The 20,076-nt window shown below is 44.4% G+C and overlaps 1 protein-coding gene across 2 annotated transcripts in view; it reads right to left on the bottom strand.

Moving 5' to 3' along the window:
- Positions 1–1,747: 1,747 nt before the first annotated feature.
- Positions 1,748–20,076, bottom strand: part of LOC106581451 (TCDD-inducible poly(ADP-ribose) polymerase) — a 28,710-nt gene continuing 10,381 nt past the window's right edge. For both annotated transcript variants that reach the window (XM_014163517.2, XM_014163516.2), the window contains exons 3-7: positions 12,470–12,656; positions 10,603–10,790; positions 5,561–5,842; positions 4,117–4,374; positions 1,748–2,327 (exon numbers count right to left, since the gene is read on the bottom strand). In XM_014163517.2, the coding sequence (XP_014018992.1) occupies positions 2,138–2,327; positions 4,117–4,374; positions 5,561–5,842; positions 10,603–10,790; positions 12,470–12,656 (1,105 nt within the window). In that variant the 3' untranslated portion in view covers positions 1,748–2,137. The remainder of the gene's footprint in view (positions 2,328–4,116; positions 4,375–5,560; positions 5,843–10,602; positions 10,791–12,469; positions 12,657–20,076) is intronic.

The raw sequence follows: 20,076 nt of genomic DNA on the forward strand, positions 1-20,076 counted from the left end.
TCTTAGAGAAAGAAAGAGAGGTCTTAGAGAAAGAAAGAGAGGTCTTAGAGAAAGAGAGAGAAAGAGAGAGAGAGAGGTCTTAAAGAGAGAGAGAGAGAGGTCTTAAAAGAGAGAGAGAGAGAGAGAGAGAGAGAGAGAGGTCTTAAAGAGAGAGAGAGAGGTCTTAAAGAGAGAGAGAGAGAGGTCTTAAAGAGAGAGAGAGAGAGAGGTCTTAAAGAGAGAGAGAGAGAGGTCTTAAAGAGAGAGAGAGAGAGGTCTTAAAGAGAGAGAGAGAGAGGTCTTAAAGAGAGAGAGAGAGAGGTCTTAAAGAGAGAGAGAGAGAGGTCTTAAAGAGAGAGAGAGAGAGGTCTTAAAGAGAGAGAGAGAGAGGTCTTAAAGAGAGAGAGAGAGAGAGAGAGAGAGAGAGAGAGAGAGAGAGAGAGGTCTTAAAAGAGAGAGAGAGAGGTCTTAAAGAGAGAGAGAGAGAGGTCTTAAAGAGAGAGAGAGAGGTCTTAAAGAGAGAGAGAGAGAGGTCTTAAAGAGAGAGAGAGAGAGAGGTCTTAAAGAGAGAGAGAGAGAGAGAGAGAGAGAGAGAGGTCTTAAAGAGAGAGAGAGAGAGGTCTTAAAGAGAGAGAGAGAGAGAGAGAGAGAGAGAGAGAGAGAGAGAGAGAGAGAGAGAGAGAGAGAGAGAGAGAGAGAGAGAGAGAGAGAGAGAGAGAGGTCTTAAAGAGAGAGAGAGAGAGGTCTTAAGAGAGAGAGAGAGAGGTCTTAAAGAGAGAGAGAGGTCTTAAAGAGAGAGAGAGAGGTCTTAAAGAGAGAGAGAGAGGTCTTAAAGAGAGAGAGAGAGGTCTTAAAGAGAGAGAGAGAGAGGTCTTAAAGAGAGAGAGAGAGAGAGGTCTTAAAGAGAGAGAGAGAGAGGTCTTAAAGAGAGAGAGAGAGAGGTCTTAAAGAGAGAGAGAGAGAGGTCTTAAAGAGAGAGAGAGAGGTCTTAAAGAGAGAGAGAGAGAGGTCTTAAAGAGAGAGAGAGAGAGGTCTTAAAGAGAGAGAGAGAGAGAGGTCTTAAAGAGAGAGAGAGAGAGGTCTTAAAGAGAGAGAGAGAGAGAGAGGTCTTAAAGAGAGAGAGAGAGGTCTTAAAGAGAGAGAGAGAGAGAGAGGTCTTAAAGAGAGAGAGAGAGAGGTCTTAAGAGAGAGAGAGAGGTCTTAAAGAGAGAGAGAGAGAGGGTCTTAAAGAGAGAGAGAGAGAGGTCTTAAAGAGAGAGAGAGAGAGGTCTTAAAGAGAGAGAGAGAGAGGTCTTAGAGAGAGAGAGAGAGAGAGAGAGAGAGAGAGAGAGAGAGATGGAGAGAGAGAGAGAGAGAGAGAGAGAGAGAGAGAGAGTTGGGGGTGTTAGGGGGTTTGGTTTTAAACAGAAACGTTATGTTGTCACTCCAACACTGAGTCTCAGTGACACTGTCCACTGCTCAATTCCGATGTGAATCCAAAATGGCAGACGCCAAGGCAAATATCTATTCTGGGTCCAAATGAAACTCCATCTACAGTCCAGTTTAAGAGGCCCCAGAAATGGCTGCCCCAAAAGCCAGGGCTTCAAACCAACAGAATACAGACGGGAGCTGCTGTGGATGACGGGTGTTGGGAGAAACCACAGTAAATATATCCAGAACCTCGGTTGTTTGGTTCCTGGGTTCAGGTCTCAGATATTGACAGTACTGGTTAACTTCTCATACTGATGGTGAAGTACAGGGTCTCTCTGATTTGGTTCAGTCTGGTCTGTTCTCATATAGCCACAGTACTGGGTTTGGTTCAGTCTGGTCTGTTCTCATATAGCCACAGTACTGGGTTTGGTTCAGTCTGGTCTGTTCTCATATAGCCACAGTACTGGGTTTGGTTCAGTCTGGTCTGTTCTCATATAGTCACAGTACTGGGTTTGGTTCAGTCTGGTCTGTTCTCATATAGCCACAGTACTGGGTTTGGTTCAGTCTGGTCTGTTCTCATATAGCCACAGTACTGGGTTTGGTTCAGTCTGGTCTCGTGTCAGATAGCCACAGTACTGGGTTTGGTTCAGTCTGGTCTCGTGTCAGATAGCCACAGTACTGGGTTTGGTTCAGTCTGGTCTCGTGTCAGATAGCCATGGTACTGAGTTTGGTTCAGTCTGCTCTCGTGTCAGATAGCCACGGTACTGGGAACCTCTTCGTACTGGATGATAAAGTAGGGGTAGCTCTGGTCGTCGTTGAAAATAACATAGATCTGGGGGTCCACCCAGTTGTCTACACAGGAGTCGTACAGATCACTGGAGGGGTCCCGGGGGCTGAGTGGGGGCGGCCGACGCATGGAGGGATTCCCCACTGTAAACCTGAAGACACAGGAAAGAGGAACAACAAGTTCTGTCAGTGCTCACCAAATGGATCTATCATGGATGACTCACCAGGTTATTGTTGTCAGGAAGTGTTTTTTTAAACACATTTCTCTGCTGTGTGACGTGTTACTGTGCTGTGTGACGTGTTACTGTGCTGTGTGACGTGTTACTGTGCTGTGTGACGTGTTACTGTGCTGTGTGACGTGTTTCTGTGCTGTGTGACGTGTTTCTGTGCTGTGTGACGTGTTTCTGTGCTGTGTGACGTGTTTCTGTGCTGTGCCCCATAAAGACTACCAACCTGTCAGTGAGGACATAGTAATCCCCATAAAGACTACTAACCTGCCAGTGAGGACATAGTAATCCCCATAAAGACTACTAACCTGTCAGTGAGGACATAGTAATCCCCATGAAGACTACTAACCTGCCAGTGAGGACATAGTAATCCCCATAAAGACTACTAACCTGCCAGTGAGGACATAGTAATCCCCATAAAGACTACTAACCTGTCAGTGAGGACATAGTAATCCCCATAAAGACTACTAACCTGTCAGTGAGGACATAGTAATCCCCATAAAGACTACTAACCTGTCAGTGAGGACATAGTAATCCCCATAAAGACTACTAACCTGTCAGTGAGGACATAGTAATCCCCATAAAGACTACTAACCTGTCAGTGAGGACATAGTAATCCCCATAAAGACTACTAACCTGTCAGTGAGGACATAGTAATCCCCATAAAGACTACTAACCTGTCAGTGAGGACATAGTAATCCCCATAAAGACTACTAACCTGCCAGTGAGGACATAGTAATCCCCATAAAGACTACTAACCTGCCAGTGAGGACATAGTAATCCCCATAAAGACTACTAACCTGTCAGTGAGGACATAGTAATCCCCATAAAGACTACTAACCTGCCAGTGAGGACATAGTAATCCCCATAAAGACTACTAACCTGTCAGTGAGGACATAGTAATCCCCATAAAGACTACTAACCTGTCAGTGAGGACATAGTAATCCCCATAAAGACTACTAACCTGTCAGTGAGGACATAAAGACTACTAACCTGTCAGTGAGGACATAGTAATCCCCATAAAGACTACTAACCTGCCAGTGAGGACATAGTAATCCCCATAAAGACTACTAACCTGTCAGTGAGGACATAGTAATCCCCATAAAGACTACTAACCTGCCAGTGAGGACATAGTAATCCCCATAAAGACTACTAACCTGCCAGTGAGGACATAGTAATCCCCATAAAGACTACTAACCTGTCAGCGAGGACATAGTAATCCCCATAAAGACTACTAACCTGCCAGTGAGGACATAGTAATCCCCATAAAGACTACTAACCTGTCAGTGAGGACATAGTAATCCCCATAAAGACTACTAACCTGCCAGTGAGGACATAGTAATCCCCATAAAGACTACTAACCTGTCAGTGAGGACATAGTAATCCCCATAAAGACTACTAACCTGCCAGTGAGGACAGACCCCATAAAGACTACTAACCTGCCAGTGAGGACATAGTAATCCCCATAAAGACTACTAACCTGCCAGTGAGGACATAGTAATCCCCATAAAGACTACTAACCTGTCAGTGAGGACATAAAGACTACTAACCTGCCAGTGAGGACATAGTAATCCCCATAAAGACTACTAACCTGTCAGTGAGGACATAGTAATCCCCATAAAGACTACCAACCTGTCAGTGAGGACATAGTAATCCCCATAAAGACTACTAACCTGTCAGTGAGGACATAGTAATCCCCATAAAGACTACTAACCTGCCAGTGAGGACTTTGGCCAGGAACATGGAGTGGATCCCTTTAGGAGAGCGCTTGGAGAAGTTATGGGAGTAGACGGCCTTGCGGGCGAAGTAGGAGCCTTGTCCGAACATGGTGGCGTGTTTGCCACTGACACGCGGGTCAAAGTTGTGTTTGCAGATGCCCTCCACCACCTCAGTGGAGGTGCCGTGGAACAGGTGACGCTCGCTCAGCATCCTGTCCATCTCCGAGAGACGACGAGACATGTACTCCTTCTTCCTGTCAGGGGGAGAGGAGGGGGTTATGATGTCTTTAGGTCTAGTAATTGAATGTTTACACTTTGAACAGGATACAGTGAAACAGCTTTAAGGTTTTACTCTATAGTCCAGTCTATTTGATTCCCTGTTTCTACCAAGTAGGAAACACTCACACGCACCCACCCACCCACACCACCAACCAACACCTACCCACTACCCACCGTGATTCATCCTCACCTTCTGCCGTATCTATGGCAACCGGATGTATTTAAAAAAAATAATCAAGGAACCACTTCCTGTTCTTCTGAACTCACCTTCACTAGTGGGTTACACTAATGGAGAGAGCGCAGCTCAGTACGTGTTCAGAACACACATACACAGCCCGGGCTTTCTGTCATATTGAAACACAAGGCTAACCAACGTGGGAGCTTAGCTCTTAAAGAAGTTAGATTAGCCTAGTGGTTAGCACACTGCTCTCAATATCCACAACATCAATGACCTCTTTGGCCCCAATTGAAAGCATTCTGGTGCATTCTGGCATCAGAGTCGTTTAGCCTGGAACAGACCCTTTCCAGCACATTCAGAGCCACAGCAGACAGACATCCGGCTTTCCTCTAGGTCTGGTCTAAAGCCAGATCAGACATCCGGCTTTCCCCTAGGTCTGGTCTAAAGCGAGATCAGACATTCAGCTTTCCCCTAGGTCAGGTCTAAAGCGAGATCAGACATCCAGCTTTTCCATAGGTCTGGTCTAAAGCGAGATCAGACATCCAGCTTTCCCCTAGGTCTGGTCTAAAGCCAGATCAGACATCCAGCTTTCCCCTAGGTCTGGCCTAAAGCCAGATCAGACATCCAGCTTTCCCCTAGGTCTGGTCTAAAGCCAGATCAGACATCCAGCTTTCCCCTAGGTCTGGTCTAAAGCCAGATCAGACATCCAGCTTTCCCCTAGGTCTGGTCTAAAGCCAGATCAGACATCCAGCTTTCCCCTAGGTCTGGTCTAAAGCGAGATCAGACATCCAGCTATTCCATAGGTCTGGTCTAAAGCGAGATCTGTGTAGCAGCCAAGGCACACCAGCCATCTATCTACAGGAACAAATGGGCTCTGATTCAGAAAGTCATAACCAACTAACAACTCTAACTACTAAGTCAACCCTCTCCTTACCTCCACGAGGACACAGGTGAACCTGTGTAATAACGGTATGATAACTCACCTCTTGTATTTCTCCCAGAGGAAGGGGTTCTGGACGCGGAGTATCTTAAGGATGCGGAACTTAGTTTCGGACACCGTCTTGTGGAAGAGGGTGTAGACGGTCCGATAGCTCCGATCGTCACAGGATACCGGAACCTGCAGGAAGTCCTGGCTGGTTGTCATGGGTAACCAGGTCTCTGGGAATACGCTGGGAGTGTTGGTGGAGGACGGAGAGAGAGGGAGAGAAACGGACAGATCCACGGTGGAGGAGGAGGGGGAAAAGGAGGAGAGGCCACCAAGAGTCCTAGAAAAGAGAGGGAGAAACAGTGTTACACAGCATATCTGGGAATACACAGTTGAAGTCGGAAGTTTACGTACACCTTAGCCAAATACATTTAAACTCAGTTTTTCACAATTCCTGACATTTAATCCTAGTAAAAATTCCCTGTTTTCGGTCAGTTAGGATCACCACTTTATTTTAAGAATGTGAAATGTTAGAATAATAGTAGAGAGAATGATTTATTTCAGCTTTTATTTATTTCATCACATTCCCAGTGGGTCAGAAGTTTACATACACTCAATTAGTATTTGGTAGCATTGCCTTTAAATTGTTTAACAAACATTTTGGGTAGCCTTCCACAAGCTTCCCACAATAAGTTGGGTGAATTTTGGCCCATTCCTCCTGACAGAGCTGGTGCAACTGAGTCAGGTTTGTAGGCCTCCTTGCTCGCACACGCTTTTCAGTTCTGACAACAAATTTTCTATAGGATTGAGGTCTGGGCTTTGTGATGGCCACTCCAATACCTTGATTTTGTTGTCCTTCAGCCATTTTGCTACAACTTTGGAAGTATGCTTGGGGTCATTGTCCATTTGGAAGACCCATTTGTGAGCAAGCTTTAACTTCCTGTCTTGAGATTTTGCTTCAATATGTCCACATAATTTTCCTGCCTCATGATGCCATCTATTTTGTGAAGTGCATCAGTCCCTCCTGCAGCAAAACACCTCCACAACATGATGCTGCCACCCCCGTGCTTCATGGTTGGGATGGTGTTCTTGCAAGCCTCCCCCTTTTTCCTTCAAACATAACGATGGTCATTATGGTCAAACCGTTCAATTTTTGTTTCATCAGACCAGAGGACATTTCTCAAAAAAGTAATGATCTTTGTCCCCATGTGCAGTTGCAAACCGTAGTCTGGCTTTTTTATGGTGGTTTTGGAGCAGTGGCTTCTTCCGGCCTTTCAGGCCGCTCAGCAAAATGATATAGGACTCGTTTTACTGTGGACAAAGATACTTTTGAATCTGGAAATTGCTCCCAAGGATGAACCAGGCTTGTGGAGGTCTACATTTCTTTTTCGGAGGTCTTGGCTGATTTCTTTTGATTTTCCCATTTCCCTTGACTTTGTTATCCTTAAGCCATTTTGCCACAACTTTGGAAGTATGCTTGGGGTCATTGTCCATTTGGAAGACCCATTTGCGACCAAGCTTCAACTTCTCGACTGATGTCTTGAGATGTTGCTTCAATATATCCACATAATTTTCCTTCCTCATTGTGGCATCTATTTTGTGAAGTGCACCAGACATTTCTCCAAAAAGTACAATCTTTGTCCCCATGTGCAGTTGCAAACCGTAGTCTGGCTTTTTTATGGCGGTTTTGGAGCAGTGGATTCTTCCTTGCTGAGCAGCCTTTCAGGTTATGTCGATATAGAACTCGTTTTACTGAGGATATAGATACTTTTGTACCTGTTTCCTCCAGCTTCTTCACAAGGTCCTTTGCTGTTGTTCTGGGATTGATTTGCACTTTTCGCAGAAGAGAACGTTCATCTCTAGGAGACAGAACGTATCTCCTTCCTGAGCGGTATGACGGCTGTGTGGTCCCATGGTGTTTATACTTGCGTACTATTGTTTGTACAGATGAACGTGGTACCTTCAGGCGTTTGGAAATTGCTCCCAAGGTTGAACCAGACTTGTGGAGGACTACACATTTTTTTCTAAGATCTTGGCTGATTTCTTTTGATTTTCCCATGATGTCAAGCAAAGAGGCACTGAGTTTGAAGGTAGGCCTTGAAATATTTCCACAGGTACATCTCCAATTGACTCAAATGATGTCAATTAGCCTATTAGAAGCTTCTAAAGCCATGACATCATTTTCTGGAATTTTCCAAGCTGTTTAAAGGCACTGTCAACTTAGTGTATGTCAGCTTCTGACTCACTGGAATTGTGATACAGTGAATTATAGGTGAAATAATCTGTCTGTAAACAATTGTTGGAAAAATTGTGTGTCATGACAAAGTAGATGTCCTAACCGACTTGACAAAACTATAGTTTGTTAACAAGAAATATGTGGAGTGGTTGAAAAATGAGTTTTAATGACTCCAACCTAAGTGTATGTAAACTTCCCACTTAAACTGTTCATGGATCCCTTCTAGAATTATAAACCACATCCGGAATCATCCAATGATGTTTTATTTCATAATAACCTATGCTAATGGTGAATAACCAATAAAACTGAAGCTCCACCACATCCTGCATTAGAAACAACACGATCCCTGTCACCGATGATGATGTCATAGTGCTAGAAGCAGGCGACACTCTACTGCAGCAGCAGCCAAGGAGAAGGCTATGAGCTTCTCAGAAATGAGGAGCTGACACAGGATGAGAAAAACACAAAGCAATAGCATATCAGGAGGCTGTCAGAGAACTCACACAGAGAGAAAAGAAAAGCGATGGCCTGTCTGGCATTTTAGTCACTAACTGTAGGATCGCTGTCATGTTATTCTGTCTGGCTCAGACTACATGTCTTAATGGTATTAGCCTTATCTCGGTGTCTGTGTGTGTGTCATTCTCTGTGGCACAGTGACAATTTCTTTCTCTCCCTCCTGTGTCTCATCTTTCATCTCAGTTCTGTCTCGCTCTGTTTGAGTGTCAAGCTGAAATCTGTACCCACAAATCAAATGCTTTATTCCCCATGTGTTCTGAGAAGATCACAGGGAAGAGAGAGAGAATGTGAAATGAAAGAACCAGATAGCACGAGGGAAGAGGGAGAATAAAGAGATGGATAGATGCAGGGAAAGAGGACAACAGATGGAAAGCAAGAAGTGAAACATTGAAGGGAGAATGTGTTTAAGACAAGGTGAACAGACGTACGTACGTGTGTGTGTGTACGCGTGCGTGAGAGAGAGATGTATTTGCCCAAGTGAGAAATAACTTGCAAGCAGATAAAGATCCACAGTGCCAATCAAGCTAATGACTTCCACCTCTGTGCTCAGCAGCACTCACACACACAGGCACGCACACTGAACTCAAAATAAACACAGTAAGATTGCATATGTTTTAATCATATCATGATCAACTGTTTACGGCTAACGCACACACACGACCAGCATGACTGTCTGAGAATGTGATAACTGCAGAAGCTCCTCTCTCTCATGACTCGGTGACCAAAGAAGAAGAGACTCTCTCATCACTTGGTGACTAGAGAAGAGGAGACTCATCACATGGTGACTAGAGAAGAGGAGACTCATCACATGGTGACTAGAGAAGAGGAGACTCATCACATGGTGACTAGAGAAGAGGAGACTCATCACATGGTGACTAGAGAAGAGGAGACTCATCACATGGTGACTAGAGAAGAGGAGACTCATCACATGGTGACTAGAGAAGAGGAGACTCATCACATGGTGACTAGAGAAGAGGAGACTCATCACATGGTGACTAGAGAAGAGGAGACTCATCACATGGTGACTAGAGAAGAGGAGACTCATCACATGGTGACTAGAGAAGAGGAGACTCATCACATGGTGACTAGAGAAGAGGAGAACAGAACAGTCAAGCAGCAGCCGTAGATGTAAAGAAGGAAACAGATGAAAAAGTCCAGGGGACAAATCCCTTGCTCGCATTCCAACTCCTCAGTCACGTTTCACACTCGTTCAGTCATGCTGCTGCCCCTGTCTGGAAGCCATTTACACCTCTCTTTTTCCCCATTTTCTTTTCCATCCGTTCCCTTTTTCTTCTGTCTCTCCCTCTTCCTTGTTCTCTCTCTTTCTCCTCTATCTCTCTCTTTCCATCTGTTTGTTCCAGGTCTGGTTGGAACAGACCTGGACCAGCACAGTCTAGCTCCCCCAGTAGCAGTAGTACTGGACTGATAGGACTGGCAGGGACAGGGACAGGGCACCACTGTGTTCTGGTAGCTAGATCCATTTGCCACATTACACTAGGGACTGACTGCTACTTCCAGGGAGGACTGACTGACTGACTGCTACTTCCAGGGAGGACTGACTGACTGACTGCTACTTCCAGGGAGGACTGACTGACTGACTGCTACTTCCAGGGAGGACTGACTGACTGACTGACTGCTACTTCCAGGGAGGACTGACTGACTGACTGCTACTTCCAGGGAGGACTGACTGACTGACTGCTACTTCCAGGGAGGACTGACTGACTGACTGCTACTTCCAGGGAGGACTGACTGACTGACTGCTACTTCCAGGGAGGACTGACTGACTGGCTCTATGGAACACTGTTTCACAGTGACATTAGCTAAGTAAGAGAAGAGAGTGTGGTCACTGTGCTGGCACATCATGTCCAACCACAGTGTGCAGTGCCCTGGTACCATCCATACAAGACAAGTTGTTACGGTAGCAGCAGGCCATGTAAATGTTAACAGGACAGTTCACCTCACAATCACATTTTGTCAGACTTTTTCAACACTCAAGTGGGAGGTTGCTCATGGAGGCTCTCGATAAGAGTGTGTGCTAAATCTAATCGACTATATAAGTGTTATAGTATAGTAGTAATGGACTATATAAGTGTTATAGTATAGTAGTAATGGACTATATAAGTGTTATAGTATTGTAGTAATGGACAATATAAGTGTTATAGTATTGTAGTAATGAAGTAGATCTGAAACTAGTATAGTGTTATAGTATTGTAGTAATGGAGTAGATCTGAAACTAGTATAGTGTTATAGTATTGTAGTAATGGAGTAGATCTGAAACTAGTATAGTGTTATAGTATTGTAGTAATGGAGTAGATCTGAAACTAGTATAGTGTTAGTCCTGTACTCACTGTAGATGTGGCGTGAGGACCATGGAGGACAGGAAGAGGGGTCGTTTCTTGATCTGGCGTCTGAAGCCGAACACGGCGTTCTGCTGGAAGCCCTCTCTGATGTTGAGGATGTACTGGTTCTGTAGGGTGATGAAACGAACCTCCTTCAGACCACGACCACTAGCCTCCTCTATCAGACGCACTACCGGCTGGAGGGAGGGGGCGGGGGAGGGGGGCGGGAGAAAGAGAGGGGAGGGAGGGATCGACGTTTAATTGGAGATATTATTTCTTGTGGTGATTTATTCATCAGGAATAAAAATGTGATTCAAAGTTGTTCCACCTAATATTGTTTAACTAACACTTTTGGCATGAATCTGCTTTAGAAATGAATCTTCTTTAGAAATTAATCTGCTTTAGACAGACAGACAAAGACGGAGAGAGATGGAGAGAGAGAGAGCGGAGAGAGCGAAAGACGGAGAAAGAGAGAGCTCTGTACCATGAGTTGGAACCGGTTCAGGGAACAGAACCGGAATGAAAATGATCTATACTGTTCCGGAACAGAATCGTTATTTTAAAAGCATGGGAACTGGTTAATGAAGTTGTTTTACGTTCCGGGCAATGTTTTCTAAGCAACAAAGCGCCTATGCAAAGTCCTCACTCAGTCCTCACTCAGTCCTCACTCAGAAACCAGCTGAAAATCGTTGCCAGTGTGTGTTTAGGCTACCTGCCCCTCCGCCCTTCAAACCATAGGCTGCTGTACTGACGTTACAAGCATGATTCAGAAATTAGGGAAGAATGGATTCACTTTTTCAATGCTAGTTAAGAATACTATAGTTATCATGTTTCACTTTGGATTTATTAACTACAAAAAGTTAAGACTTGTTTTTATTTTAATTCTTCTGCCGCTCTGCAAACATAAGCTTGTTAGCTATCTAGCGCTGGTCCGTCCAACTCTCGGAAGTTCAAAGTTCCTCCATAGAAACCACTCCTAGGCATAATTCTGTGGGCCTAATTCAGATAATACATGTCATAACAAGATGGTTATATCAAGATGTTCAGAGCTTCTGGATGCCTCCTCCTCCATCCTCTCTCAACACTCATGCCCTATATACTTGTCTGTCCATTATGCATGTAAACAACTAGCTTGCAAGTTGCTCTATCTGCACGGATTGGTGAAGTCATTTAATGAACTAAAATGTAAAAAACCGGTAGATTTCACAGGTTAAAAGAGGAAACAGAAAGGAGAGTTCAAAGGTTAAAAGAGGAAACAGAAAGGAGAGTTCAAAGGTTAAAAGAGGAAACAGAAAGGAGGGTTCAAAGGTTAAAAAAGGAAACAGAAAGGAGGGTTCAAAGGTTAAAAGAGGAAACAGAAAGGAGAGTTCAAAGGTTAAAAGAGGAAACAGAAAGGAGAGTTCAAAGGTTAAAAGAGGAAACAGAAAGGAGGGTTCAAAGGTTAAAAAAGGAAACAGAAAGGAGGGTTCAAAGGTTAAAAAAGGAAACAGAAAGGAGAGTTCACAGGTTAAAATAGGAAACAGAAAGGAGGGTTCACAGGTTAAAAGAGGAAACAGAAAGGAGGGTTCAAAGGTTAAAAGAGGAAACAGAAAGGAGAGTTCAAAGGTTAAAAGAGGAAACAGAAAGGAGAGTTCAAAGGTTAAAAGAGGAAACAGAAAGGAGGGTTCAAAGGTTAAAAGAGGAAACAGAAAGGAACGATATAAATCGATACATTTTTTGGAGTTTGACCGGTTCAGAAATGTATTTTCCTGGTCGGACCAGTGGAACGGAATGAAAATAATCGTGGTTCTGTTCAGAGAAAAACTTTCGGTTCCAACCACTGCTCTGAACACGCACGCATGGACGCACGCACGCACGGACACACGCACACACTCACCTCAGAGTATTCTCTCCAGCCGAAGTTGTCTCTGCAGTAGTATTTCCACACTGTGTGGCAGTTAGGGGTGGGGTTTGTGTTTGGGGGCGGGGCGGCAGGGCTGGAGGGAGTGGTCAACCGTCTGACACGGTCGAACTCCAGGTCACATACACGCATCGTAGTGAAGTCTAAGGAAAACACACGACTCCTAGGAGAGAAGAGAGCACATGGTCAGTACGCCCCACACACACGGCCAATATCACTTGACGGACACATTCATCTTGCAACATCACATAAAACCGGCAGATATCACACACTGCGGTCAACTGTAAATGTGCTATCTAGGTCAAGATCAGCCTTATGTAATGATAGATCATGAGAGAGCGAGAGAGAGAGAGAGATCTGGGGTCTGCTCACAAAATGGGACAAACACCAAATTGAGACTGCATGCAGAATTCTGCAAAAATATCCTCTGTGTACAACGTAAAACACCAAATAATGCATGCAGAGCAGAATAAGGCCGATACCCGCTAAGAATCAAAATCCAGAAAAGAGATGTTAAATTCTACAACCACCTAAAACGAAGCGATTTCCAAACCTTCCATAACAAAGCCATCACCTACAGAGAGATGAACCTAGAGAAGAGTCCCCTAAGCAAGCTGGTCCTGGGGCTCTGTTCACAAACACAAACAGACCCCACAGAGCCCCACACTTGAAAAATGCACCAAAAAAACTGAATTTGAAAACAAATCCAATTTTGATACACTCCCATGTCTACTGGGTGAAATACCACAGTGTGACCTGTTGCCACAAGAAAAGGGTCAGTGGGGGTCAATTCAAGGGGCTTTATTGTATTTACAAACACCATTGTAAATACAACCCATATTTATGTTTATTTATTTTCCCTTTTTTCCCTATTTGCACATCATTATAACACCGTACATATCCATAATATGACATTTGAAATGTCTTTATTCTTTGGAACCTTTTACGAGTGTAATGTTTACTGTTTATTTTTATTGTTTATTTCACATTTCTTTATTATCTATTTCACTTGCTTTAGCAATGTTAACATATGCTTCCCATGCCAATAAATCCCCTTGAATTGAATTGAGAGAGACCTCTGTCTTTGTCTGTGCTAGTCTGGGTCAAATCCTACCGCCCCACCCCCCTACCACCGACCCACTAGCACCCCTCGGGCCCCTGGCAAGCCCTTTTCTGGGTCAGACATGCCCCTTACACATGCATGAGCAATGCATGCAGGCAAACACATAAATATGTCATGCACACACACACACACACACACACACACACACACACACACACACACACACACACACACACACACACACACACACACACACACACACACACACTGTCGGCTAGCTGTGCTGTGGCTGTGTTAATGGGCTGATTGATCGTGGCTGGGAGACTAATGGAATTTGAGGTTAAAGGAGTCTGGACAGGCAGAGACAGAGAGGTGTGACAAGCTGTGCATGGACAGTTAAGGCTCCCGCATGCATCCCAGCCGAAACAGTTCGGAAGACTTCGTGCATATATTATGATGACATTTTGTGACGTTGTTTGTTTTGGATTTTGGTGAGGATTTTCTCGGCTGTTCGGGCACACAACATTTCTTCTGGAGGCAAGCCGAAGTTCGGAGCCAAAGTCTAAGCCCCTTCGTCGGTGATTGGTCAACAGTAGGGATTCTTCAATAAAGTCTGTTTTCATGCACATTTTTTTCATTGAGAAATACCTCCCCAAACATCTTAGTTAGATGTAAAATTGCGTGACTAAGATTTCTTCAGCAAAAACGTCAAAATTAATGACAGATTTATTGAGTTGTCTTAGATTCATTCTGACTATTTTGAGGAAGTGTATACTGGCTATGGTGTCTCAAAATGGACAAACAGCACTATTGCCACGTTTTTCAAGCAAAGGTCTTTTAAGGGAGTATGCAGAGCAAACTCAATCGGTTGGGCTAGCCGAGTTCTGCTAGGGGCCAGCCGACCTGAAGCATACTGACGCCTTTGGTGTGTGTTTTGGTGACCTGTGTGGTATGTCTAGCTTACAAGATACATTTTTCTTCACAGCTCAGCTAGCCACTAGACTCTAGTCCACTGTCCAGTACATAGTTCACAGCTCAGCTAGCCACTAGACTCTAGTCCACTGTCCAGTACATAGTTCACAGCTCAGCTAGCCACTAGACTCTAGTCCACTGTCCAGTACATAGTTCACAGCTCAGCTAGCCACTAGACTCTAGTCCACTGTCCAGTACATAGTTCACAGCTCAGCTAGCCACTAGACTCTAGTCCACTGTCCAGTACATAGTTCACAGCTCAGCTAGCCACTAGACTCTAGTCCACTGTCCAGTACATAGTTCACAGCTCAGCTACCTATGCTAGCCAAAATATCCCATTTTAATTATAAACAAAGAGGCAGAGGAATCATCTGTCAAAATGAATACAAACGCCCCGCAAACACACCATCCTATGCCCAGCTCCAGCTCAACCACACATGACTCTACAGTTCATTGACTCACGACAGCTGAGAGAAGTGAAACACACTTTACCAAAAAAGTGTCAAGTCATAGTTTTACCCAATAAACGAATCAGTCAGCGGTTTTCTGAGACACGCACACACACACAGGCTACATTGCTACACTGTTCTTGAAAACATAGTCGTTGGTTTTTACAGAAACGTGAATACATTTCTCACAGATTGATTACCGTTTCTGTTTACACTAACTAGGAGTGTGGCGGTCCGTGTGAGGAACTGAAATGGGGATCCGCTACTGCTCTCTCGTGCTTCACAACCACCAGCCTGCTGTCACACCGTGACCATAGACAGCCCTTGTTTCTCTATGGTGTAGTAGGTCAGGGTGTGACGAGGAGGTGTTCTAGTTTAAAATGTCTATGTTGGTGTTTTGGTTTGTGTTTGTGCATGTGCACCACGTAGTCACGTTTCGTTGTTCGTTTATTGTTTTGCTGAAGTTTCACTTGATATTAAAGATGTGGAACGCTGCGCCTTGGTCCAGTTCTTACGACGAGCAAGACACCTGCTATCTATCTATTTCTATCATATGGCTAACGCTAAAGACACCTGCTATCTATCTATCTATTTCTATCATATGGCTAACGCTAAAGACACCTGCTATCTATCTATCTATTTCTATCATATGGCTAACGCTAAAGACACCTGCTATCTATCTATCTATTTCTATCATATGGCTAACGCTAAAGACACCTGCTATCTATCTATCTATTTCTATCATATGGCTAACGCTAAAGACACCTGCTATCTATCTATCTATTTCTATCATATGGCTAACGCTAAAGACACCTGCTATCTATCTATCTATTTCTATCATATGGCTAACGCTAAAGACACCTGCTATCTATCTATCTATTTCTATCATATGGCTAACGCTAAAGACACCTGCTATCTATCTATCTATTTCTATCATATGGCTAACGCTAAAGACACCTGCTATCTATCTATCTATTTCTATCATATGGCTAACGCTAAAGACACCTGCTATCTATCTATCTATCTATTTCTATCATATGGCTAACGCTAAAGACACCTGCTATCTATCTATCTATTTCTATCATATGGCTAACGCTAAAGACACCTGCTATCTATCTATTTCTATCATATGGCTAACGCTAAAGACACCTGCTATCTATCTATTTCTATCATATGGCTAACGCTAAAGACACCTGCTATCTATCTATTTCTATCATATGGCTAACGCTAAAGACACCTGCTATCTATCTATTTCTATCATATGGCTAACGCTAAAGACACCTGCTATCTATCTATTTCTATCATATGGCTAACGCTAAAGACACCTGCTATCTATCTATTTCTATCATATGGCTAACGCTAAAGACACCTGCTATCTATCTATTTCTATCATATGGCTAACGCTAAAGACACCTGCTATCTATCTATTTCTATCTTATGGCTAACGCTAAAGACACCTGCTATCTATCTATTTCTATCATATGGCTAACGCTAAAGACACCTGCTATCTATCTATTTCTATCATATGGGTAACGCTAAAGTCATTTTAGGTTCTGGTAAAGAATAAACGCTTTTGTTCACTTTGCAAGAACAAAATTGTTCGTTAACAAAAAGAGTTGTCACAGGTATTTTGGAAAAGAATAAAACATTTTAAAAAAATGATTGGACCAGCAACATACATGATAATACATAACTAATGAGAGGTGAGAGAAGGCATCAGGAAAGGAGGAAGAGGAACAGAAAGAGGATGAAGAAAAATACAGAGAGAGAACAGGAACAGGCTGCATTGTCAAAGTAGAGTATGTTCCATTCTCTCTGTTCTCTCCTCTTCTGTTCCGCTCCCTCGGTTCTTTCACTCTCTGTCTTCCCTCATTCGACTCCTCTCTTCTTTCTCTCAGAAGTGTCTCTGCCTGCAACACAACATTAACAAGGGAGCATGGCCGTCTGGCAGGGCTGTGTGTTTTTTAGGCTTGGGCAGTATACAGATGTGTTCATAGCGTCATACCGTCCTCGTCTCAACCCTGGATTTACGGTATTACCGGCATAGCACACAAGGGGGCGATAAAACGCAAGAAAAGCCCATTGGGCCTCTATTACCAGAATGCTAACAAAATTTGCACAAACTAATAGCAAAATCACAGATGCTGTTCGCTAAATGCTAACGAGCAAAAACGAACAAACTAATTGCAAAGAAAGGCAAATCCAGCTCAAAGTTATACAAGCATAGCTAGTATTTCATTTTCGGTGAGTGTGGACATTTACAAGCGAAAGTGAACAAGAGAAATTGTGCAAAAGAACAAAGTTGTGATCCATGCTTTTCGGGAAGGAACAGCAGCATGTGTACACGGACCAGATGGGAGAAGAACAGAGGACAAAAGAACACACTAGCAGGAAGCACAGGGAGAAAAATGTCCGCTGTACAGAACTCATCCAGAGCTCTTTGACTTCTGGCAGAAAGCCATTATAAGATATTTGATGGCAAACATTTAGTAGTGAATTGTAGACAAGTTTAAAAACTCTTTTAACTTCATTACCTCGTGAGCCACACAACAGAGACTCGTACTTAGATATAGAACGTTATGGAATGCTGATATTAACTTACACATTTGCTACAAATATTAACATTTATTGAAGAATAAATCGTTTTGACAATATAAAAAAACTTTTTTTCCAAATAGTCCAGTATACACTATACCGCCCAAGACTAGTTTGTGGACATCTTTGCTTATGTTCTCTCTGTATTGTTGGGAAGGGCCCGTCATTAAGCATTTCATGTTGGTCTACACCTGTTGTTTACCAAGCATGTGACAAATAAAATAGGATTTGATTGAACTATACTTGTGGGGACTAGAAGTCATTTTGCCAGTCCCCACAAGGGAAAAAAAAATTCTAGAGGGTTTCGGGTTGGAATTGGTGTTTTGGGGTTAAGGTTAGGTAAAATAAGATTTTTAGTAAAACAATAGTCATGAGCAATGTGTGAACTGTCACATTTATGAGCAGAATGGAACTACAGCCAATCACGCTACACTCCATCTCACCACAAACACACACGACCTTCAAATAGAACACCCATCTCATTCCAGACATCACACTACCCTTCACTACAGAGCCTCCTCCTTCTGATTATATAACACACCTAGAGCAGTTACAAGCTGAAAACAACGGCTTATAACAAGTTAATTACAATATACCATATATATACACATATACACACACACTCCTCCTCTGTCTCCCTCCAGCCCTTCCCCTCTGTCTCGCTCCAGTCCTTCTCCTCTCTCTCTCCTCCTCTGTCTCGCTCCAGTCCTTCTCCTCTCTCTCTCCTCCTCTGTCTCACTCCAGTCCTTCTCCTCTCCCTCTCCTCCGTCTCCCTCCAGCCCTTCCCCTCTGTCTCGCTCCAGTCCTTCTCCTCTCTCTCTCCTCCTCTGTCTCCCTCCAGCCCTTCCCCCCCTCTCTCTCTCTCCTCCGTCTCCCTCCAGCCCTTCCCCCCCTCTCTCTCTCTCCTCCTGTCTCCCTCCAGCCCTTCCCCCCTCTCTCTCTCTCTCTCTCTCTCTCCTCCTCTGTCTCCCTCCAGCCCTTCCCCCCTCTCTCTCTCTCTCTCCTCCTCTGTCTCTCTCCAGCCCTTCCCCCTCTGTCTCCCCCCAGCCCTTCCCCCCCTCTCTCTCTCTCTCTCTCTCCTCCTCTGTCTCCCTCCAGCCCTCCCCCCTCTCTCTCTCCTCCGTCTCCCTCCAGCCCTCGCCCTCTCTCTCTGGGCCAGATACGTAGCTTCATTCTAAAAATAAAATTCCCCTGGATAAATTAAGTGCACAGAGTGAGTCTGGGAGTTCATTAAGAGAGCCAATCAAATGCCAGACACAGTCCAAAGACACACCCCTTTTTGGAAGAGACAGCACTCAAAGGCTGGCTTAAAATTTGGGCTTTCCAGAGGTGCAAAGACACACTCTCACTGAACAGTCTCACACACACACACACACACACACACACACACACACACACACACACACACACACACACACACACACACACACACACACACACACACACACACACACACACAGTTCCACCTCAAATTCATTTCAGGTCATACCCTGAGAACAGTGAGAGTGGCTGAGAACTGTTTGTTCATTTGAGAAGACTAAAAAGTAATTTAGCCCTGGGGTGAGAGAAGAACAGAATGCGTGAGAGAGATGGGGTTGAAAAGAGGAGTGTGGACAGAGAGGAGTGTGAGAAAAGAGATGGAGGGAGGTAGGTACAGAGTGAGTAGGAGGAGTTTGATTCAGTTGGATCTGTGACATCTTGGAGGTCATGGTTACACCACCCTTTGATGTCCCAACAGACCAATCACAGAGCAGTACTGGAATCACCACGGTAACAGGGGCAACGCCTGGCCAACTATGGGGATGCTTTATTGTCAGTGAAACTATTAGGTCACACACACACACACACGCTCACACGCGCTCACACGCACACGATACACAGACTTCCTTGAATGCAGGGAACAGTCAACTGAAGTTTTGGATTGACACAGACAGACACCTACACCCACGACAGACAGACACCCACGACAGACAGACACCCACGACAGACAGACAACCACGACAGACAGACACCTACACCCACGACAGACAGACACCTACACCCACGACAGACAGACACCGTAGTTGAAATGACGGATGTGATGAGTTCAAGCCTGGAGTGTGTTTCAAATAAAGAGGGGGGGGGGCTGATAATTATCCCCCCCTTCAGGACTCTGTCACACACACCTCAGGGACAGCTTGGGTTTGTGATCTCTGGGAGTGTGAGGAGACAAAGAGACAGAGGGTGGCTTTTAGATCCAGCCCTAATCCCTCTCTCACCCACAGACATCAGCACAATTTAAGGCAGCTCACACTCGCCTGTACACACCCCAGGACTTTCTGACGGTCACACCTGCATGCCCGCATCAGTCACGCTCCCAGGAGTGTCACGGACTAGAACCAGATAAATTCACACGCAGTCACACACACACACAAGCCAGTGAACCGACCCTACTGAGGTCGATGCCCCAGAAGTCACACCATGACAGACATACCCTAGTGACACATACAAGAAGCCACTTCGGT

The sequence above is a fragment of the Salmo salar genome, chromosome ssa20, assembly GCF_905237065.1.
Source record: "Salmo salar chromosome ssa20, Ssal_v3.1, whole genome shotgun sequence".
Classification (NCBI taxonomy): Eukaryota; Metazoa; Chordata; class Actinopteri; order Salmoniformes; family Salmonidae; genus Salmo; species Salmo salar.